This window comes from Poromitra crassiceps (assembly GCF_964638095.1).
Source record: "Poromitra crassiceps genome assembly, chromosome: 2".
NCBI lineage: Eukaryota > Metazoa > Chordata > Actinopteri > Beryciformes > Melamphaidae > Poromitra > Poromitra crassiceps.
In genome coordinates, this window is record NC_139624.1 from 38,892,874 (window position 1) to 38,916,551 (window position 23,678).

Below are 23,678 nucleotides of genomic sequence, written 5' to 3' on the forward strand. Positions count from 1 at the left end.
TGTGTGTGTGTGTGTGTGTGTGTGTGTGTGTGTGTGTGTGTGTGTGTGTGTGTGTGTGTGTGTGTGTGTGTGTGTGTGTGTGTGCGTGCGTGCGCGCGTGTGTGAGCAAAACTAAAACGCTGTGCATTTGTTTTTGTTGTGTTTAATACGGATACTTTTTGACATGATGGTGGTGCTGATTGATTTGGCAGCAGCGGGATGCAGCGGGTTAAACACGCCTCTGTGTGAACGGGGGGTACTGCGATGGGGATGTGTGACGCTGCTGCCAGCAGTACATAACACCAACACGCACTGTCTGCAGACAGCGACAGACAGGCAGTCCATTCCACTTCACTTTACCACCGACCACACTTTTACACCTTGGAGCCGTTAGCGATCAGTCTTTCGGCCTGGTTTGTCCTTCAAGGTAAATGGATATTTGTCCCCATCGTTCTTCTTTAAGCTGACTTCTCCACATTCACAGATGGAAAGTTGCTTTTCCTGTGAACGTGGTCAACGTGGGCATCTGCTTCAAGAGGTAGCTAACATTAGCTAGCCAGTCTAGGAAAAGATGTTGGATAACCAGAAAGCTAACGCTACCTAGTTTTAAACACTCAACGTTACCACATGGGAAGTACATTGTTTAAAGTCGAAACTGCTTGCCTAAAAAGCCTCATCAATGTTTTTTAGTCGGTCGAGCTAGCGTTAGCGGTTAATCTAGGTGCTATAACAGTTAACGTGATTGCTATATGCTAACGTTAGCTACCACATGTCTGAAAGTGTAAACGTATAAACGTGCAATGCAAGGCAGTGAATGAAGCATTTCACTTGGATGTAATGTTAGCCAACTCGCCTACCTAACGTTATTCAGGCTGACATGTGTTTGAGGTAACTTAACGTTATTATTATCAAACTATTATTAGGTAAGTTGTGTAATCATGATGGGTGGGGTAAAAAGCAATGCTTTCCGAAATATATAACTAATTGTGTGTTTAGTATGCTGCTAGTAGTTAGCGTAGATATGTATGACCTCATGATTAAGCGTTACATGAGGTCATGGTAGTACAGATCACTGTTTGCCAGAGGTGAACCTGGGTGAACCTCTGGTTGACTAAGAATGGCGCCTTGCTTGCCGAGGATATTATTCCACTTAGCGATGGCAGCTTGTGCGATCTCCTCATATGCCAGATTTAACGTTATTAATCCGCAATGTATGCATTGCATACCAAGTAATTTTCATATAGCAAAGCACACCCAGACTGTTTTGGCATGTAGCCGCTGTCTTTTGTGTAGAGGACTGCACACCAAACTCCATTGTGCATCACTGAGTGATTCTGTAACATGATGATGTGATGGTAGGAGCCGCTGAGAATGTGTCACGGATGTTGCATTACTGCCATGAAATAGTTGTTCTTTTCTCTCAGTGCAAGCAGATAACGCTAGCTAACGTTACTGCTGAGACAATCAATGTAGGTCACCAGGCCAGTATATCAAGCCGAGACAAATGCGATATTTCAAGAATCATGTGCTGTTCTTTCACCCCAGTTTTTATTTTCAGGGATAATGGCTTTATTTTTGCAAATCTTTTTTCTTTAACCCGAGTCCCCTCCCGGTAAGATAGGTGTCTCATACACGCCTAAAATGTTATTATAGGTTTAGTATGGCTCTTTTTCCATAAGGGGAGGAATCAATTGCATCCTACAGCTGTTGCCCAGGCACACTGACCTGAGTTTGACTGGGGGGATGTTGATGTTGCCATGGTTATGTCTTCCTCTGAGAAGGTCACCAGAGCTCTGCCTGTCTGCTTTTCTTGCAAGGCATCATTTGGCCGGCTGTAGTGAAATATCTTAATTCCAGCCATGGGCTGTGCAGTTTGTTTCATTTGATCCTCCTTATCATTTGACAGCATGGCGGATTACTTGATCAGTGGTGGTACAGGCTACGTTCCTGAGGACGGACTCTCAGCTCAGCAGCTCTTCTCTATTGGAGATGGCCTCACTTACAAGTAAGTTTGCCTGCATCACAAATGCAATGGACCTTTTTTTCCCCAATCTCACTGAAATCAAAATCATTCAAAGTAAGGTCTCCAGATTTCAAACGCCTCACTTGCGCGCAACGGTGGGTGAAGTGTGCACGCCGGCGCATTGTAACGGCCAACACGTTTTGAACCAGCAGATCTGACCAAGAGTGTGTTGTCTCCGATGGTCAAACGGCTGAAGAGCTATGCTCTAAAGGAGATGGGTTGACTTACAAGTGAGTAACATGGTTGTCTTCTAACAATTTTGAAACTGTGCTGTTAAAAGTCCTGTCTTTCCAAATGATGAGTTCATACAGGGGAAGGGGAAGCAAATGTGTGTCCCACTAAAGCTTCTTGAATTCGACAAGACAACATTTATGAGCCATGCCAAAATCTGAACCTGAATAAGGTGGTTTCATGAATATGTATGAACGATGAAGGTAAAGTGAGAGCATGTTTGAATGCTAAACCTAATTATGGTCATGGGGAGGATATTTGCTTCCAGTGGTGATACAGTAAAACTGCAACTAACCATCACAGTGCATGTTAGCATCATTCATTGAAGCACCTGAACAACATCCATACAAGTACTAATTAAGTACTAATTTCTCAGGGCTAGCTAACTTCTTATCCCCACTTACTACTGGTAAGCATACTGCTGACAAATGAGGTATGCTTTATTGTAGGGATGCACAGATAAGAACATTTTGGCCGATACTATAACCGATATTAACATTACTGTTATGGCCGATAACCGATATTTACCAATGTTGATATGATATAAAAACAAGTTTCTATGATAATCAAAATTTGTACATACTGAAATACATATGTAAACACTGAATTCAAAAAGGTAATGTCTTTCTTTATTTCCCCAAAATTTGGAAAAGGCCATAAATCATAGATGCATTGTTTCCTCTCTATGAAAAATTTGGCTGATATAACAAATATTAACATTGCTGTTATTTTGCTCATCAGACTGATACAATATATAAAAAATGACTAACATCGGCCGATACCAATATGATTGCGATATATCGTGCATCCTTACTTTATAGATGAACTCATCACACATTTTTACTTGCCTGATTATTTCTTTTGATTAATCCTCATAAATACCATTTTTAATTCTTATTTTTCCTGATCTCTTTGAAATGAGCAAGAAGCAAAGCATTGTGTACCTCGGCTGTAGTGGTCGGGACATCTGAAGCATGCCATTTCTCTTCATCTTGTTGCCCTTCCAAGACCTTCCTTAACTCATCACAATGCTTTGCCTCTTCATTTGCTTCTTCATCACTACAGCCAATGCTTAAAATGCCTCACTGTGCCCTCAAAGACCGTTATCTAGTGTTAGAACTTTCCACATTCCATCAGCACTGGTGGTCCCATGGGAGCTGGTTTTGTTGGAGTGTTTATTATTATTTGTTAGGAATGCTGTGCCGTCACTACCTAACCAACACAGTCTGCAGAACGTCATCAAAAGTACATTTGAGAGATTTGAGTACATTCGGGCATATCGTTGACTTCACATTTTGATTTTCTGTGACCGTTTGAATGTATTTCAGTTGGAAGGTTTCTATCAGTTGTAATCCTTACTTCAGTCATTCCAGGCTTCTAGTCCTGCTTCGCAGAAGATAATTGAATACGAAACGTAACGGTGTGTTTGAGTGAGTGTGTGTGAGATTGAATAGCCCCTCTACACTGTAATTAAGTGCATCATGGCTGAAGGAAAGGTTGAGCACATGACTGTCTGAATTACCATCATGTGAACTAATTGGGATGGTTGGGTTGTGAGTAGGGATGGGCATTGTAAGGGATTTAAATACTCGAGTACTCTCCTTCTGTTATGAAAGAGTACTCGAGTACTCCCCCCCCCCCCCCCCGGGGGAACGACACACACACATGAAAGATCCTAAGTTTGGCTATGTTAAGCAGTTACCATTAGCATTCGCCAAATGCCTGTGATGAGAGCAGGGGTGATCTGCTTTGTATGGGGCTGTTCACAGCAACTTCACACACATTACCAATTTTGCATGGAAAAAGCGCTGCCTGGTGCACTTTTTAGTTTTTACAGATTGACTGTGATAAGGTGATCCGGTGTTAGCCGTTAGCCTACCTCAGTAAAAGTAACTCCCAATACATGTCGGTAATCATTCCATACTGCTTCTTGATCACTGTTAAGTAAATCCACTTATTAAAAACTCTGGTGTTCTGCCAAAAAGTGATAACTGCAAACATGATAACTGCAAACAGTAATAATGTTCGCTAACGTTAACCGCAAAAACCACCAACAACATCCGAGTGATGGTCCCCGCCCGTGGTGAAACACGGAACGTTTGGCTATGGTAAACAAAGTTACTGTCAGGGGTCCGTTAGTCAAAGTGGTCCGTCCGAGTAAAAAACATCTAACGTTACCATCTTTGCTTGCACATCTATATATAAATTGGCCATGAACGAAAAACAACTGCAATCAAATCTTGTTTATTTTACATCTGCTGAATATAGATTGCGTTAATATACATGGACGTCTGTGTTGCTGGCGATTCGCCAGACGCTGTTAACGTTAGATCGGCCATTTTTATAGGGGAGGGGGGTGGGGCGAGTACCCGGACAGCGGAAACGGTACTCGAGTACTCTCGTTACAAACGAGTACTCGAGTACCCGAGTACTCTCCCCCATCCCTAGTTGTGAGGCTCAGAGGATGAAAGATTCTATGTCATTCCATACAAGCCGTTTGTCCTCTAACTCAACCTCCGCTTTGTTGCTATTTGTAGACGATGGTGGAAGGGGTTCTTAGGTTTCTTTGGGGGCAGCAACCAGCAATTCTTTCTGACCTCCTCCTGAGTCCTACCCATCTCTTTTATAAAGATCTGAAGACTCTTGATCAACATCATTTCTACTTGTACACTCCTACTAAAGTTCTTGATGAGTAGGACCTACTGGTTCTAGGAACCTGCATTAACTAGTTTATTATTATGTGTAGCAGGGGCGACATTGCAAGGAAGGCAATACACAGTGCGTTAGCTATGACAAATCAGATTGAAGCAAATGCTCTTCCATTATTCAAAATGTCTGCTACCTGTAATGGAAAGTTGTTTCTATCACCCATAGGTTATTTTGTCACACAAACCAAATAAAGTGACATGAGTCAGATATTACTCCTTGAGTTTGATCTTGTTAAACTCAACTCACTCCTTTTGGGTTTGGACATACAATGCTGTAGATCTGCAACCACTGATGTTGAACATTATGCCCAGGACAAAGCCATGCAGGCATCTGCACTGTCAGGTGAAGACCTATTGTAGTTTACTGCAGCTGTTAGTAGTCTGAAACACTCGCGTGGTCGGCATAAGGGATTTGTCTACATTTAACATTCAAATGATCGGACATTACCTCACCAGTGTTTTCTTTAGGACTCAAAGCCCATGGGGAACATAAGAGATGCAACAAAGTCATAAGTCTTAACCTGGTATTTTACTTATACATATCCTCACACTTATTGTAATATTTAGCTTGAAAGTTCTTGGTTAGTTTTGTTTAGAGAGGCCACAGAACCTACCGGGGAATTGACTGTGGTTGCACAAATATGACAAAGTATTTATTTATAGGCAAAGGAGCAGAGGTTGAGAGATTTGACTAGTGACTTTTAACAGCGGAACTGGATGCAGTCTCGCTTTTAAACTCAGTATTACATTTGTAAAAAATAGAATTGATTCAGGAACCCTGTCTGGGAGCCGAGGTTTGTGGCTGTTCATAATGTGTGCTTGCCTCTCCGGCTCCGCCTGTCCCCATGTTGATGTTTGTGGGTGTCTGGATGGAGTCCGGAGTGGAGTGGTGGGAAACGGGCAGGACTCCTCCCTTCCCTGTCCCAGCTGGTGTGTCTATTTCAGGCCTGCATTTTCCCCCCACACACCGAGGCAGGAGAGATGAGAGTGGGTTGTTACTGGAAAGGCAACTCTACCTTCCTCTATTACTCTTCTCTCAACTCCCACTCCCATTTAGACTAAGTTACATCTCTATGTCCACCTGTACCGTTCACCTGTACCGTTCACCATCTACTTTATACACTTGTCCTTGCCTCCCGGCTTCCTCCGTCGTCCTCAATCAACAACTCCACCCCAACACAGACTCTCACACCCGGTGACATACAACAAAGCTTCCCTTATTCCCCTCTCTCTCTCTCTCTCTCTCTCCCTCCCCCTGGCTGTTTTCACATGCATCTGCCAAACCACCAAAGGCATAGTCGTCTGTTAAAAACGAATACATCATTCCTGTGTCTAGCTCTTAGTCTAGCTCTACCTCTCATTGTGTTTATACAGGCTGAAAGCTGAAAAAGCTCAGCTGAGGCTTTTTCAAGAGATATAAAAAAAAAGGGACAGGAAAGAAAAAGTAGTTTAACAATATGGCGCAGGGAAGCCCTAAAATGTGATGATGCCCAGCTTGTAATGTTAGCAGACAGGTCATACAGAAGTAGATCAGGCAAAGAGAATAACCCATCTGCCAGGGGCCGTTTGAAGAACTTTTGATTTTAAAATCTGCTCGTTTTGCACAACTAGCATACATTTCAGCCACTGTTGACCAGTGACAATAATTAACCTATAGATGTCTCATGATTGCTTAACTACTGTACAACCTGAACAGTAATATTTTGTTGCTGACAAATGTACATATACAGTAAGCCCTCCAATAATGTTGTAATTTCCCCTATCTTTCACCTATTCTCCATTCAAAAATACCATCTTGTTCAGTAGCACTCAGATTTCTTTTTATTTTATTTTTTGCTTTTCAATCCTCACTGCTCCAAAGAGGCTGTAAGCTATTCATAATATAAAATGACATGAAGATATTTAGCAGAATAGTTGGTATCACAAATATGACTTACTACTAGGGGTGCTCCGATCACCTTTTTTGTCACCGATCGCCTATGAGAAATATCTGCCCTACCGATCACCCACCGATCACAGATCACAGATTTTTCTTTAAGCAGCTATAGCAGTCTATTATAGAACAGTTTCCATTTTACATATAGGCCTACATTTCATGCATCAAATTGAAAGTGCAGCACATTTTATTTTTTCTACATCAATATTTTATATTGTGTAGGCTAAAGCAAACTGCCAACATGATTTTTTAATTGGGGCACAAGACTCTGTTGAACTAAACAGCTAGAAGAATGTTCTTTTATGGAGACACTGCATGAAATAGGCCACGCCCATCACGGGGGAAAAGCTCCGTTCACTTCCACACACCATTCCTTGAATTAAACATAGCTAAAAGCTGTTGTGTGGTGGGCTGCGCAGACAACAAATGTGGAAAAACGGGTAAAAAAAAAACACTGACTGATGAAATCTGCGGAGAAATGAGCTGCCTCATGTTTCTCACGTGCAGCATGATCGGCTATGCAATCGACAACATTAAAGAAATATCTGCAATCAGCCGATCGCATATTTGAGGTCAAAATCGGCCGATACAGATTGCGTGCAGATCGATCGGTGCACCTCTACTTACTACTGTTCAAAGTGTTATGTAATGGTCAAAACAAAATGGTCTTGGCAACATTCTTGTTGCCATTTTATTGCAATCCTTAAGTTTCAGTCCTCTCAGCTGAGCTAACCTGTCAGAATGATCCCCTGACCTTCCACTCTGCTTATGTCTTTCAGTGACTTCCTGATTCTACCCGGCTTCATCGACTTTACCTCAGACGAAGTGGTGAGTGTGCACTGTGCACTGCATATGAGTGCAGTATATATCTGAGAATATAGAAGAATAAAATCCCTGTTATCAGTTTCAGAGGAGTATTGCAAGTAAGCAACACCGGCCTGTCTGAATAGGGACCCTACCAGGCCTGTTGTTAATTTTGTCCATGTCATATTCCACGCCCCTCATGATGATAAAACAACAAAGGCGCGTTATCGTACGTCTAGACAGTCAGCACAGACTATCCTTGCCAGTTGCCAGAGCAACTTCCAAAACCGTAAGCTTCCAAAACCATAAGCTTTATTGCAGTGCAGAGTGCAGACAAAACAACCCTCTCCCCTCCAGACCTCAACTTCATTTTATAATTGCAGCTTTTACAAAAATAGTGTTGTTTCTGGCCTGCATCGTTCCTCCCTCCTGTGGCCATGGTATTTCTGCCCGACATGGTCGCCCACTCGCTGCTCGCGCACCCCTGTGTTTACATTTGTGTCTGGTTGGTTGCTCATCCACCTCAGAAGATGACGGGAGAGTTAATCTTGGGCTTTAGGTGAAATCCGCTTCTTCTGCTCTGACCATCTCAGCCGGCTTTTAAACTAATTCATATCTCTAATCTCCCCCTGTTTTCTTCAGTTGACCAGCGCTCTCATAGCTGTGCAAGATGCCCGTCTGCCTTGCTATGTTGTCATGGGTTGATTGTCTCCACAAAGTCTTGCCCTAGTTTTCCAGTGGATAGCAAGCCTATTCAGGCTTGAATAACTCAAATGCTTCCACATTTGGACTCAGTCGCAGCATTGAATAGAGTAGTTCATGTTCACAGTAACTCTGTAGGCTAGTCTCAACAGGGAAGTCATGGAATTCCTGCAAAAGTTATGGAATTTGAAAAACTATTTTGGAAGTGTTTTGGAATTTACTCTGTTTTTGGCTATTGTTAAGAATATGTTTATAAAAATCCCAAAATATGTCTTAACATTGCACGAAATATGTTTTTTTGTATTACTAATTTAAAATTTAGACCTGCACTGCGCAGGTTGACAGTTCACTTGTATCATCATCACGTGATATACATATACACAGTGGCGTATGCAGCTAGTTGGCGCGAGGCGGGATGGGAAAAAAGTTAACATAGCAAGGGATGGCAAGTGCAGCTAGGAGCTTCCTTTTCGGTCCGCAAAAATGCCTGTCAAATGTGTATTTAATAGTGTGTGGCAGTGCTGTAGTCGCTATATCTCGAGTCCAAGTCCCAAGTGTTCGAGTCCGAGTCACCAAAGAAGAGTCTGAGTCGAGTCCCGATTACCAGAGTCTGAGTTGAATCCAAGTCATCAAAGTTGATTCTGCAGGCTTGGAATTTGATCATTTGAGGGGCCATTTGCTTTCGGTGTCACACATTTTTTAGGGCACAACGGCCAAGCTGGTAATAGACTTTGTGGCTCGCCTGCATTGAGTGAGGTGTTAGAAACGTGAAGTGGGGCCGCTGTGGGAATGTATTTTAGGGTTGTGATGTTCTTGACATGTTTCTAAACTCTCAATAGAATTTAGTGGGTTAGTGCAGTTATCCTCTCTAAGTGGAGAAGTGGTGTTGGCTGTTTTCCTTTGCCTCCTAGATGAACCCTTGAGAAAGACAACAGGCAGCCTCCATAGTTTATGTCTGTCACAGATAAGGAATATAAGCTTGGATGCCGTTAAACTCAGTTGCTCGGTTTTCCCATGTATGAGGAATGCCATTATCCCACTGTAAGAAAGCACATATTTGACACTTCTTGCTGTGGGAATGAATCAGCATGGAGTGAAAGTGTAAATGTGTGGCTGTTTGAGATCAATAGATTCTTCAGACAATGTTAATTTTTAGGGATGCCCCGATATGAAAATTTTGGCCGATGCCGATAACCGATATTAACATTGCTGTTATGGCCGATAACCGATATTTACCGATGTCGATATGATCTGTATAAAACCAAATTTTTATGATCATCCCATTTTGTACATACTGAAAAACACGTTAACACTGAATTTGAAAAAGTTATGCATTTCTTTATTTGCAAAGCCTTTGGAAAAGCCCATAAATCATAGATTTACTGCATTATTTCATATCAATGTGAAGAATTTGGCTGATAATGATAACCGATATTATCATTGCAACATCTGACCGATACCAATATGACCGATATGTTAAAAAATTACTAACATCGGCCGATACCGATATGATTGCCGATATATCGTGCATCCCTATTAATTTTGTGTCCTTGAGAAGGGACTTGGCTTGAAACAGTGTTGTTGGTGGGTTATGCATTGAATTTTGCTTCACGAAATCAATCACATATGACAGATGCACACTTTGTCAGATGCATCAGATAAAACAGTGTCTGTTGTATCTTGTCATAAAGGGCCTTCCTGTTAGTCTTAATTTGAAGTGCCCTATGTTTTTTTTGTGCACTTTAATTTGTCCTCCTCTCTGGGAGGTCATGTCCTTTTTTTGTCATTGAAACAGATTTAGAGGCATTAACCAGTTGTAGAAAAACCCTGGTTTAGTCTGCCCCCTAGTGGGTCATATGCAGAATACCAGAGACAAATTCGAAGGCCTGTAACTGTATTCATCTACCAGTGGGAATCAGTTTAATACATCCATGGTGGCAAGCGTTTAGGGTACTCTAAATATTTTATGCAAGACCGTTTCTGCCTGAATAGTATACGGGATAACTAAATAGGATGAATATAATAAGAAGTATTTTCATGTTCTTTTGTTTTCTCTGTTTTTGTTCAGGACCTGACATCTGCCCTCACTAGGAAGATCACCCTGAAGACCCCTCTCATCTCCTCCCCCATGGACACTGTCACAGAGTCAGCCATGGCCATCGCTATGGCGGTAAGATGTTGCTTCGTCTGACTGCTGAAATATCAAGGAAGGGCATCCTCTTTATATTAATAATGCCCTGTATTGCATAGTTATATGAATAATGCCCTGTATTGCAGTTATATGAATAATACCCTGTATTGCATAATTCTGAAATATCTCATACCTTTTTGTTTGGTAGCTAATGGGAGGCATTGGCATCATCCATCACAACTGCACACCAGAATTCCAAGCCAACGAGGTCCGCAAGGTCAAGGTAAGGCCAGGTTATCAACATCCTATATTAATATTTTCATTAACGTAAGTACATAGAAATGGACTACAGATGCAAATGAGCTTTTAGCTATTTCTGGTGCAATATATTTATTGTGTACTGTCCCTGCTCAAATAAACAATAAAGATAAAGATGTCAGCAAATTTCATAGTTAAGTCAAATTCTCACATTGTACTTTTTCTCTTGGTTTCCAGAGGTTCGAGCAAGGCTTTATCACAGACCCGCTTGTGATGAGCCCACACAACACTATCGGCGATGTGTTTGAGGCCAAGGTTCGACATGGATTCTCTGGCATTCCAGTCACAGAGACAGGCAAGATGGGCAGCAAGCTGGTGGGCATCGTCACCTCTAGAGATATTGACTTCCTTTCTGAGAAAGACCACGGCAGACCTCTGGAGGAGGTGTGTATTGGGACCGTTGCTTGCAAGTTTTCTGTCTGTTAGACTATGAATGACAGTAATGGTATCACTCATTCAAATAAAATAACTGCATGTGCTAATTATGTTGGTAATGTCCTAGGCTATGACGAAGAGGGATGAGCTAGTAGTGGCTCCATCCGGTGTTACACTGAAAGAAGCCAACGATATTCTACAGCGGAGCAAGAAAGGTAAACACACTTTATAGTTTGTAACTTTAGCAGCTAAACATCAAATACTTCATTGATCTTTTCAAGCTATTGAATAACTGTCTCTGTTACCAGGAAAGCTTCCCATTGTAAATGATAGCGATGAGCTGGTGGCCATTATTGCCAGGACAGATCTGAAGAAGAATAGAGACTACCCTCTGGCCTCCAAAGACTCCCGCAAACAGCTGCTGTGTGGGGCCGCCGTCGGCACCAGGGAGGACGATAAATACAGGCTGGACCTGCTGGTACAGGCTGGAGTAGACGTCGTTGTACTGGTGGGTTGTGGGGTTAGGGTTAATGTATGTGTTGTTGTCATACCTTCTAGTGTTAGAAAGCCGTGAACAAGGTTAGGTGATGGTTGAACTAGAGGTTGCTTGAAGACCACAGGGAACTGTTCATGATCGGTTCCTCTGATAAACTAGAAATGTGGGGGGGGGGGGGGGGGTGTTATGCAAGGTCAACCATGGGAAGGCGCAGTGCAGCTGTTCACGTAGTATTTGATGGACAGTGAAGAAGCAAGGATGGTTGTTCTCTCCCACAAATTCTATGGCCTTAATTTATGTAATTGACCTGTATTTGCTAATGTGCCAAACTGAAGTTTATATACACCCTAACAAATACATAATCATCCAGCACTGTACCTTGAGCTTGTACGAGATCTTATTTACAATATGATGTCCCTGATTGTAGGTTGATATATCGTTGACTTGGCAATTACAGGAAGTATAGAGACAATTTTATTTTTGCCTATTCTGTGCGGATTTGTTCTTAGACTACCATACGTATGGTATATCGCTTAACTGCTCAAACAGTGCAATCACTTTATGGTTTTAAAGGTTCCCAGTATGCACAAGTAATATGTTGGAATTGATTTGGGATAAATATGAGTTATAATACGGTACCGCATTCAAGACAACTCGGACCGACGTAAGTTTCAACACGGAACCTCCGGCCCTGACAGATTTGCGTTCACGCTGCACCTCCCGCTCGGGGGCAAACCCAAACTATTGCTATAGCAACCCGCGTTAGCATGGTAGCTACCTACTAGCGAACAATGCTAACCGAACATGCTGAATGCTGAATTTCACACAGAGCGAAACACAGATGACACAAACACATATGAAACGTTAACATTACATAATTAAGACCTCAAATTGTGTGTTAAAACGTCAACAAACTTCTTTATAATAATTATGTGATTATCATTAACGATGCAAGTTGCCATTTTGATGTGGCTGTGACGTCAACTCGGAGAAACTGGAGCTCTGAATGATACTCAAATTTCCGAGCTGTATTTCCGGCCTGAACGACCGTTCAATTCACTTTTTACAGGACTGAACCCATTTTTTCCGGCGGTCCGAGTTGTCTTGAACGGGGTATTAATCCCTTGAGTAAGAGCGCTATATTCAATGTCATTAATAGCGTTTCACTATACTTAACATTATGAATGGTTTTGTATTTCTAGGACTCTTCACAAGGCAATTCAGTGTATCAGATCAACATGATCCATTATATAAAACAGAAGTATCCAGAGATGCAAGTGGTGGGCGGCAATGGTGAGTTTTCCTCAAGTATACTTATAGTTTTGGTCATGTGATCTTTCTGTATTTTTTTTGCGAGCTTCCTTGCAATGTCAATGGAATATGTTATCTCCAGTCCATTATTTGTCCTTTCCCTCCCCTACAGTGGTTACAGCATCCCAGACCAAGAACCTGATAGATGCTGGGGTGGATGCTCTGAGAGTGGGCATGGGGTGTGGCTCCATCTGCATCACACAGGAAGGTACACACCCCGCTTTTACAATAACCATAATCTGAACACAGCAAAATCTCTCTGTCTTATTGCCTTAGTACTGAAAGAGCATGCATGGAATTGATTCTGGTGTGTGAAATAAGACTGACTTGATAGGGGCATATAAATCATGAACTGCAGGAGTGATAGGAAAGTGCATCTCTCATTACTACACCTATTCTTAACCGGGCTATGAGCTACAGTGAAACTGAAAGGCCATCAGTTGCTAACGGTAACAAATACCCAGAGGCCTAGTTGTCATGGTGATCTGCCAAGGCCCCGTTCTGGGTTGCCATGGGGACAAGCTTCCCATCTCCCAGACTGGGTCACGTTCCGAAACGTTGCAGTTGAAGGACATGAACCCAAATGCTGCGCTCACTGGCACTGTTACCGAAACAGAACGCCATGTTTTAGGGGTGTAACTGTTTCCAAAATTCACGGTTCGCTTTGATACAGCCCAGTTGTAACCTTGCTTGCAAGATGGATAACCTCACGAGATCAAAAGAGATTCTCTCGACGTAATCCATCTTGTCATGCACAGGCAGTTAGGATGATTGGTCGAACCATGGCCGGCTCGACGAATCAGCGGCAGCCTTAGGCGGGCTTTCTGTGTGAGGCTACTGAGAAGCGTCTGGGCAAGTAGTGGGTACATGGTCTTTGTAGTTCTTTTCACTCGTCAACATGGCTGCCGCCGCCAGCGGAGGTACGGTGGTGCAGTGGTAAGCACTATCGCCTCACAGCTCTAAGGTCGTGGGTTCGATTCCCACCTGGGGACGAGGTGAACGCTGAAGGAATGCGTGCCCGTCCGCATGTCCTCGAGTGCCCACCGCCCGGGTGGGGTCGGCAAAAGGGCCTTTCTGTGTGGAGTTTGCATGTTCTCCCTGTGCCTCCCGGGGGTTTCCTTCATATAGGAACCCCCTTCACAAAAACATGCAATATCCTCGTTGCTAATGTGGTTTCACCTCTGATCGTTAAGGGCGCCTGTTCAGAGGGAGGGTAACTGGTTGGAATAGCGTGAACCTCCCACGTGCTATGTCCTACCGGTGAAGCTTCCTCTGTCAGGTGAAAAGAAGCGTCTGGCTGACTGCCCATGTCTCGGAGGAAGCATGGAGCCAGTCTCGGCTCTCCCCAGATCGGCAGAGGATGGAGTAGCAACCAGGATTGAGAAATCAAATGAGCACTAATGGGGTATAAAATGGGATAAAAAATCAGGAAAAAAATAGTAAAAAAAAAAAACATGGCTGCCGCCGCGGAAGTTATTTCTCAACTGGACAGCATTTCCAAAATATCAAAACATTTATTAATCCAATCCAATTATTAATCGCTCATGCGTTAGTTTGTGGAAATTCCCGTGCAATAATCATAACTCTGGCCCCAGCCCACATCACTCTAGCCGGAGCACATGTTAGCCTACATTAGCTTCCACAAAACACACACACAAAGCTGCGCAAAAGCACTTTACGTTCTTATACGGAGATAGTGAGGCAGCATAGTAAATAAACACACGTGGCTCCGTTTTCATCAATGAACTATTAATAGCGCAAGGGACGGCCACTCGTCAATTCGCTGCGCGTAGCCAAACACTCCTGGCTGCTGTTAGCCGCTAATTAGCAACAAACATTTCAACAGGCTCATACCCCGGTCGCAAACGTTACGTCAGAGGCATGGCGATCTGATTGGTTGAAGTTGACACGCACCAGTGGTGATAGACAGATGGGTCATCCAATCACCTGCCAAGTAGCTTGGAAAAAGTGCCCGCCTCCGTCAGCGGGTCGGGTTACTGCATTCCCAGATTGACTGGTTTAGTGAAACGTAAGTGGAGCTAAACCGTCCATCTGGCAGCGTCGGGTTAGCCCAGTTGTGTCATGGTTCGGCATTTCGATACAACAAAAAAGTAGAAATGCCAGAGAAATTTCCTTGGTTTGACCACTGGACAGGCGATCTGTCAATCACCCCCTTTTCTATCATCTACTTTACTCTAAACGGGCGAGTTATATAAGATATGACCCCCCCCACCCCACAGTTGTTATGAAAAGGTGAAATTAGCTAAATAGACCAAAACCGTGTTTCGGTCCAGGCTGTAAAGATGTTTAATTACGTTACAAATAGGGATGTCAATTTTCGGTTAATTTCACTTTCGATTAACCGACGCTAATAATCGATTAACCTATCGGTTAATTCATAATTTTTTAATATAAAAAAAAAAAATTTTTTTTTTTTGTCTATTTACTCAATGAGCTCATGCCCAAACAAGGCGTGTCTATTTAGATGCTGAAATGTTAATGCTTTTTGTGTTAGAATTTCTAACACAAAAAGCATTAACAAGCATTAACAAAAAGCATCAACATTTCAACACAAATTCTTTTTGTGTTAGAATTTCTAACACAAAAAGCATTAACATTTCAGCATCTAAATAGACACGCCTTGTTTGGGCATGAGCTCATTGAGTAAATAGACCAAATTTTTTTTTTTTAATATTAACTGATAGACCGACAGCAATAACCGAACAACGACGTTAGCGACGGTTAATCGATTAACGGTTAACCGTTGACATCCCTAGTTACAAAGTGGGGCATTTTTAACAGGAACGATGGGACTTCTGAGTCCTGCCTCAAGTAGCCATTTGAGGAATTACAGCTTAAACAAAGACTTCCGCATCTTCAGGGGAAAGGGGGTGGGCTTGCCCACTGGGTTTGACTTTTATTGTATTTTGCCTATTTATTTTATTATTTTTTCAGTCTACTTTAAATTTAAATTTATCACAATGTTTTTTGACACCTTTCATCTTTTTCCTCTGAGATTTAGGCCATGTCCACACGGAGACGAGTTTAGGTGTATCCGCTAAAGTTTTTTGTCATATAGACGTTTCGTCCAGATGGAACCGCGTTCTGGGACTATACGTTCTGGGAGTATACGCTAATTTTTCAAACCGGGTCCCAGAGTGATTAAATCTGAAGACGCCACCCTTGCATTTCCGTGTTTACAACCCATACGCATCTTTCCTGAAACGATGACGCCATAGCCCCACCTCTCTCCACCAGCAACAATAACAATCATGGCAGTAGCTACTGAGCCTGTTGGGGATCTTGCAGCAAAATATAATGCTCCTCTATTACCACCGTCAGCAACAAGTGGAGGACACGGACAACATCCTCAGGCCAGGGCTCCACACAGCTGACTCTTCCCATCCACCCCTCCCCTCCCTTCATCGGATATTTCCCAGAAGGCTTAGCAGCGGCTAAATTTTTACAATAACACAAACAAAATCAGGCTTAACGTGTTAGATAGAAATTATATTTATTTTTAATACAACATGCAATTCTGGAATATTTTAATATTGGACAAAATGAAATGAAATGAAATGTAAACCCTGAGTGTAACCGACAATACTCGGCTTGCCCTATATATAGCCCTCGTAAATACAACGTGAATAGGGAAGTGAGAGGTTTGAGGAACACACGGTTGCACTGTGATGTCTGTGATATCCGCTCGTGTCCACTCCAACAAGACTTTAGCTTACTTGACGCGACTTTTTCAATAAAAACACATTTATGCCATGAGTTTATAAATGTATATTTATGTTGCATCATTTAGCCTGTGCTGTGATGTGCAGGAGCGGCCAATACGCTGGGATGTGTTTGCAACATGTCTAAAGATCATGGAAGTGGATGATATCAGGAACGTCACCGATAGTTAACGTTCTATATTGTAGGCTACAGGGAGACCATCAGCCCTGCTGAACAGCTCTGCATTTGCCTGTATACTGTAGGTTTAATCATTTTATTCATCGACATGGCAAACCTCCCCGCAAAGCCAAGGGTTTAAGCTGCTCGCTACAGTGAGATACACATTATAGACTGTGCGCCCCTAGAGGTTGTATGCCATTATTGACGACATTGTCTTATTCTCTGTTATTCTACAGCGGTTTCAGTGGTTTCATGTGGATACACACATTTCTTGAAACGATTCCATGTTTATGGAAAACTTTTCTGAAACGAAAAAAAAAAAGATTGCTTCCGTCTCCGTGTGGACATGGCCTTAGTTTACCATGATATCCTTGTAGAAGACTTGCACTGTTCAGTAGTGAAAGATTAGTTTGGTTTGCAATGCGACGGTTCAATACGAATACACATATTGCTACACCCCTGCCGCTTTTGTTTTGGCAGATGATTTCCTTTCATCCTTTCGTTCTGCTCGGCACTACCTGACTTGAGTATATTATGAGATTTGTTTCCATGGCAATGGTAGATACAGTGTGTTTTCTACGTCTCCCTTGTAGTGATGGCATGTGGGCGGCCCCAGGGGACCTCAGTGTACAAGGTGGCAGAATACGCCAGGCGCTTTGGTGTGCCAGTCATTGCCGACGGTGGCATTCAGACCGTGGGCCACGTGGTGAAGGCACTTTCTCTTGGAGCATCAACAGGTGAAGTTTGAAGAACCGTCAAGGCACACAGAACCTTGAGACTCTGAACAGAAGGTTATGTCGGGGGTAAATTAAGACAAATCAATGACCATTTTCTCCTCTCTCCCACTCCAGTTATGATGGGCTCGTTGCTTGCAGCAACCACTGAGGCTCCAGGCGAGTATTTCTTCTCAGACGGCGTGCGGCTGAAGAAGTACCGTGGTATGGGCTCCCTGGATGCCATGGAGAAGAGCACCAGCAGCCAGAAACGCTATTTCAGGTATGTGGTGGGAATAGATGAAAGGTCAACTTTTGGTTGTCTTTTACCTGCCGTTAAATTCAATCAAGGTCTTGATTGGGTGATTTCTTTCCACAGTGAGGGTGACAAGGTGAAAGTAGCCCAGGGCGTGTCAGGCTCGGTCCAGGACAAGGGATCCATCCAGAAGTTTGTCCCCTACCTGATCGCTGGCATCCAACACGGCTGCCAGGACATAGGAGCCAAGAGTCTTTCTGTCCTCCGGTGAGAGTAGTGTGGGTGTGTTGGTTGCCAGTTTGTGTAGATAATTCGTTCTCATATTATTTGCTATGTTCATATGCGTCATCTTGTACTGTGTTCACACCTTTCTCAGTTCCATGATGTACTCTGGAGAGCTCAAGTTTGAGAAGCGAACCATGTCTGCACAGGTGGAGGGAGGAGTTCATGGACTCCACTCGTAAGTACAAAAATAAACACACAAACACAGATATGGGCATATCAATTTGGTAGAAAAAAGGATGAAACAAGCTTTGATATGTAGTGTAGTGCTAGTGTAGAGCACAACGTTTAAGCAATGGAAACTCCTGAGACATCCAAACATGTCTTGTTTCTTTTGTCTCTTGTCATAGATATTCATTTGTCCCATGTAAGTATCGTACATATAGAATTGTGAAGTGAAGGTTGATTGGGTCACTATTGCAGCACTTCTGTTTTTTCAATTGCAAGACATAAATTCCTCTTTAAAATTCTGACATTGGATGACTTTGTAATTGTATATGTGGAAATGTAGTGTCTGGTTTTACAGTGAGAGCAACGGCTCCCAAATGTGTCATCTGCCTGTCACTGGGCAAAAGTTTACTCCTCCCCTCCCCATTTCAATATTGTAACCGTTGCTTTCCTTGGTGTCTCTGCTCATAGTTGTTCCTCCAAACTTATCCTCCCCTTGCGTTCCATAGATGCTCTTAGGGTACCAACAGTAGCTAGCAGTTCTGTGACAAATGCAGGAACACTATGCTAGATAGATTGTTTATTCCGCTAAGTATTGTTTATCCAGCAAACCTGTGGTGTTTCAGCAGGGAATACAGTCACTGGGTTATAGTGAATTGCAGTTGGTTCAGTTGTAGCAGGTTGGACAAATGGTGGTTTAGGGGCTGTTCACATTGGACCTGTGTTTTTGAGGAGCCAGCGCCTTTCTGCAATTCATTCTCTATGCGTAAGCACGTGCTAGGAGCGCTCCTCTTTTAAGGACCGCACCTGGCGTTTAAGTGCTTTTGGCGGCTAGTGTTTTTAGGCGGAGCGCTCTGGGCGTCTCAAGCTGAGAAAAGTTCAACATTTGGAGGAAAAGTGCACTGCTCGTCAATGTCACTCCTCCTACCCCTTCTCCTGACAGGGGTATCTTAAACTCTGCTGCTGCCAGAATTGCCAATAATCTGGCTTTCATTTTTACAGTGCGAACAATCAACATCATCAAACAGACGTCCTGAGCTGTGCTGCGTGCGACGGCAGGGAAAAACAAAACAAAACACACACAAAAACACTCCATGCGCTGTGTTTTCATTGTCATTGGAAGGGCTCTCGACATGGTTTCCAAAGCGTTGATGTGAAAAACACAGGTCCAGTGCGCACGCCTGCACGGCACCTTCTATTGCAAACGCTGATTCCTCTCCCATTTCCCCCTTTGCCTCCACAGTTACGAGAAGCGGCTTTACTGAGCGAGGGGGTAGATTGCAGCACAGGGGCGGAGTCACGCCAGACGTACCCACTCCCACAGCGACCAAACGTAACCGGCACTTCTGAATAAACACCCACCACCCGTCACGCCCTCTTGTCCCCCCCCCCTCTTCGCATCCATTGTTGCTCTCTCCGATCCCAACCAGCTTTGGGGAGGGGAAGAGGCGTGGCAGAGAAGTGAGACACCCATGTCCTCGGGAACACCTGGGATTATGCACTCAGTAAGCGGAGCATCAGGGTTTTCCTAATGACACACACCCCCATATGGAGAGTATGCACCCTGTCCCACTTGTGTGTATGTTGTTACTAGTGAGAGAATGACTTGTGTGCTTGTTTGGTGAATGAAGGTAGTGTATGTGTGTGTTGTACAGTATAGAAGTGCGTATGGGGACAAATCAAGTGAAGGTGCACTGTGTGTTTTGTCTTCTTAGCCATGGTGCAAATCCCATCAGCATCTTTTTGGCTTTTTTGGGATTGACGCTGACCAGCAAAGCTCCCTGTCGGAAGCCTCAAACATCCCAAATCTCAACACATTTGTATGCACAGAAAACAGACACTTATCTCGCTATGTTCAGTGTGCAAGTGTATCGGGGCGATCTTCCGGTTTTCTTCCTGTTTTTTGTCCTATGTTGGCTGCATTTTTAAATCATGTGGGTTACTTGAAGAAGAGTAGCCTCATGTTCTGACAAATAATTTCTCTGTGACTGAAGACTTGGAGCCTGAGGTACGAAATCTTGATGGTTATGATTACTGTGGCAATATGTAGACCTTACTGTTACAGTGTCACCTGCAATCAGTGGACAAGACTCAAGCATAAACAGTCTTTCTTACTGTGGCGTCATTTACCCCTCAAAGATGTCTTGAGCCAAATATCCAGTGTCCCATCTCAATGCATAGTGTTTCTATGTCAAGCACGGAAGGGACCAAAAGCTGTGTCAATCAGCGATAGTTGTTGACGGGGAGAATTTCCCTGGCCGGAATTTGATTACTTTTAGAAAAACACGTTTATAAAAAAAGCTGTATAGACTCGGGGGTTAATTCTGAATTGAGCATGAAGGGTTTTTGATATGCATGATTTTTTTTCAATAAGCCACAACATGGCTGTATTTATATTCTGCTTTTTTCTAATTGCATACATACTGCCAAGTGTATTAACACGCTTTCTGACAGTCTTGTTTTTTAACTCCCAAACCAAAATTAGGTCAACAAGTTGCTTGTTAATTTGTCACTTGTTCAGTCCTGCCCTGCCCTTTTGCAGAATGTGGCACAGTTTGTCTGATCGTCACAAATAGTTGTTCCTTTTACCGGAGATATGCCTTGAAACGGGGATGGATAAAGGCTGCACATGGCGGAAAGTCTTAACATCCTGAAAATGCATTGAATGCATGGCGCTATACACCCTCTCGCCTCCCTTTCTTACTTTGAAACACGATAGCTAACTCTTATCATTCAGCCATGTGTAGGAGGAGGCTTGTTTAACATGTTCGTAATGGATGTTCTTTTTGCCAGATGTGATATTTTCATTTTGTTTTTTTAGAATGTCCCAGACTGTAAGAGTTGAGTCGCTTTCCGTATTGTGCTAATGTACTTTGCCCTATAGAGGGTTCATTTGACTAACAAAGCTCTTGCAGTTGACCTGAATTTGCAAGAAAATAATGTACATGAAGATATATGGAGAAATATATACCTATATCCATTTGGAATGGCTGCTGCTTGTTTTCAGTCTCCCACCTAAAGAGATAATCCAGGTTTTTAAAATGTCTATCTGATTGATTGAGAACGCCGAGTCCTATTAATCCATCTGAAAAGCACCGGTATGCATTTGCAGTTTCTAGTGCTGCACTTGCATTATTTCAGCTTTCAGTTAATTGCAAAACATGTAATATATATATATAGTATATATACTGTATATATAAAACAATTATTAGGCTTCTGCTCCCAATATATCAACAACCAAAACTGTGAGTGCTTGTTACATGGACTGAATAGACTCTCAGTATGTGATGAATCTGACAGGATTTTTGAAGAATATTACTGAAGAATCTAACAGATCTTGTTTACAGTGAGATACTCGATAGAGCTACAGTATGTTGCTTTTGCTGTTCAATATTGTAAAGAGTAAATAAAAGTTAAACTGTGTATGGACTTATGTCTCATCATTGGAGATGATTTGTCAAATCATAGCACAGCAGTGTGGATTTGGTTGAAGTGCACATTTGAGTAAATGAGAAGCCAAATGTTATAAAAACTAATTTTTATTAGACAATGTATTGAGATCAAAGTAATGTTTAAACTTAAATAAATTAGTAAGCTTAGCTGGTCATAGAAGATGCTGTCTGTAGAGTAGTAGAGGCTGTTTAGAAGCACAATTCATTGGTGTTTAATATAGAGGATTAATGTAATATGGTAATATATGCATTCTGCCAGTAGAGGTCACTGCTACACCATTGCTGCAAGTGAAATATATGTTTCTAATTCATATCAAGAGTTCCAAGTTTGACAAACCTAATATTCCATTATTTCAACATGATATTGAATGACAATCTTCTACTGAATTTAAAAGTGTATGACTTAATATCAGTAGTCTTATTTAATAAGTGCTTAATTCAATCACAGTACTATCTATTGGAATGCAATAAAAACATTTGTACAAATGAATTCCTGTTATTTCCCCTTCAGTCAAATGTTATTGGAAAGACCAACACTTCTTTTGAAAGTATCAAACTTCAACATCCATTATCAAACATGGAAAAATTCACTTACAAATTACCTTTTGGCTTTTGACATTCATAGCACTTGGACCCTCATCAACATCAACTATTGACACCTTCAAAAGCGTATCAAATCTGCAAAAATTTGCTTTTGGTAGCATAATGGTCTTGGTCTACACAAAAGCTATCATGCACTATCAAAACATCTGACTGCTAACTTACCCCTCAAATCAGACAATCTTAAGTCCTCTGTCTAGCCCTTCATTGACCGGAGTGTCCTTTATAAATCAATAGTCTCACTGCAGATGCTCAAAGCATCGATTTGTCTGCAAACACTGATGAATTCCTCCTGCACGGATCTGTCTGCCTCAGATGACAGGTCCAGGCTCTCCTGTGAGGCCGACCCCAGTGTGTGATAGCGCCTCTGCAGGTCAATAGCGCTCTGGTGACCAGCGGATGCCATGTGCCCTGAGCCCCCCTCTTGCTGAAGAGTGTGTCTCTCTGGGCTGGGGCAGAGGACCATCGAGGACCCCCCCAGAGAGGGTCTGTACAGAGAGCAGGAGGAAGAACTGCCCCTCCAACGCTCAGGAGATGAACAGCTGGAGGAGGAGGACAAGGAGGGAGATGGAGGAGCGCCCACAACCGTGTCTCCTCGAGGCTGGGTTTGAGAGGCCATCTCCACGCAGGAAGAGGTCCGATATAGGCCAGGGTCAACTGAGAGTGGATCACAGAGAACCGGGCCGCCGTTGGGAAGAGTACTGTGGTTATTTAGGGATAGGTCACTGCAGCGAATGGGACTAAACAGGCTCATTGGAAACAGTGCCTCACTGAAGAGTGCCTCGTCTATGCTGCGACGCAGGTTGATGGGCGAAGGTGGCCGCAGATCTGCAGTGGAGTCACTGGTAAAAGAGGATCCACCTGATATGGCTCCGCCTCCCCCATCCCCGGGTTTTCCGGAACCACGTAAGTCCAAATCCATGTCCAGATCTCGGTAAGCCAATGCCCGGTTGCTGTGGTAGAGGAGGTCCAGACCGTTCAGACTGCTGCCAAGCCTCTCATCCACCAGAGTGTATAGAGGGAGGCTCTCTGTCTCTCCAAGCCCAACAGTGTCCACAATCGCCAGCTTCTCCTGTTGGCTCAGGGTCCACTGGTAGCTCCCAGGCAGGATGGGTGACTTGGCTGCCAACAGTTCAGTCCAGCAACTTCCAGCAGATGGGAGGTGGTCAGAGCAGTAGACTGGTTGTGCGACCACCAAGGCTAAGGTGAGACAAACCCCAAGCTCACACACTCTGCAGCTAAACTGGAAGACCCACCAGGGCCAAGGGCGGAAGACCTCCTCTCCTCCGG

At 43.1% G+C, this 23,678-nt stretch overlaps 1 protein-coding gene across 3 annotated transcripts; it reads left to right on the top strand.

The window, feature by feature from the left end:
- Nucleotides 1–314: 314 nt before the first annotated feature.
- impdh1b (IMP (inosine 5'-monophosphate) dehydrogenase 1b) lies at nucleotides 315–21,766 on the top strand. Of its 3 annotated transcripts, none has more exons than XM_083650507.1 (16): nucleotides 315–406; nucleotides 1,886–1,984; nucleotides 2,152–2,232; nucleotides 7,657–7,705; nucleotides 10,452–10,553; nucleotides 10,723–10,797; nucleotides 11,010–11,216; nucleotides 11,335–11,422; nucleotides 11,516–11,715; nucleotides 12,906–12,996; nucleotides 13,127–13,222; nucleotides 17,511–17,654; nucleotides 17,769–17,913; nucleotides 18,010–18,153; nucleotides 18,263–18,346; nucleotides 19,580–21,766. In XM_083650507.1, the coding sequence occupies exons 2-16, from the start codon at nucleotides 1,887–1,889 to the stop codon at nucleotides 19,599–19,601; spliced, it is 1,626 nt and encodes a 541-aa protein (XP_083506633.1). In that variant the 5' UTR covers nucleotides 315–406; nucleotide 1,886; the 3' UTR covers nucleotides 19,602–21,766. The 3 variants fall into 3 exon arrangements, with proteins under 3 accessions (XP_083506633.1, XP_083506634.1, XP_083506635.1); XM_083650508.1 differs by having other exon boundaries at nucleotides 2,155–2,232; nucleotides 19,580–21,765; XM_083650509.1 differs by lacking the exon at nucleotides 2,152–2,232 and having other exon boundaries at nucleotides 19,580–21,757.
- The last annotated feature ends 1,912 nt before the right edge of the window (nucleotides 21,767–23,678 follow it).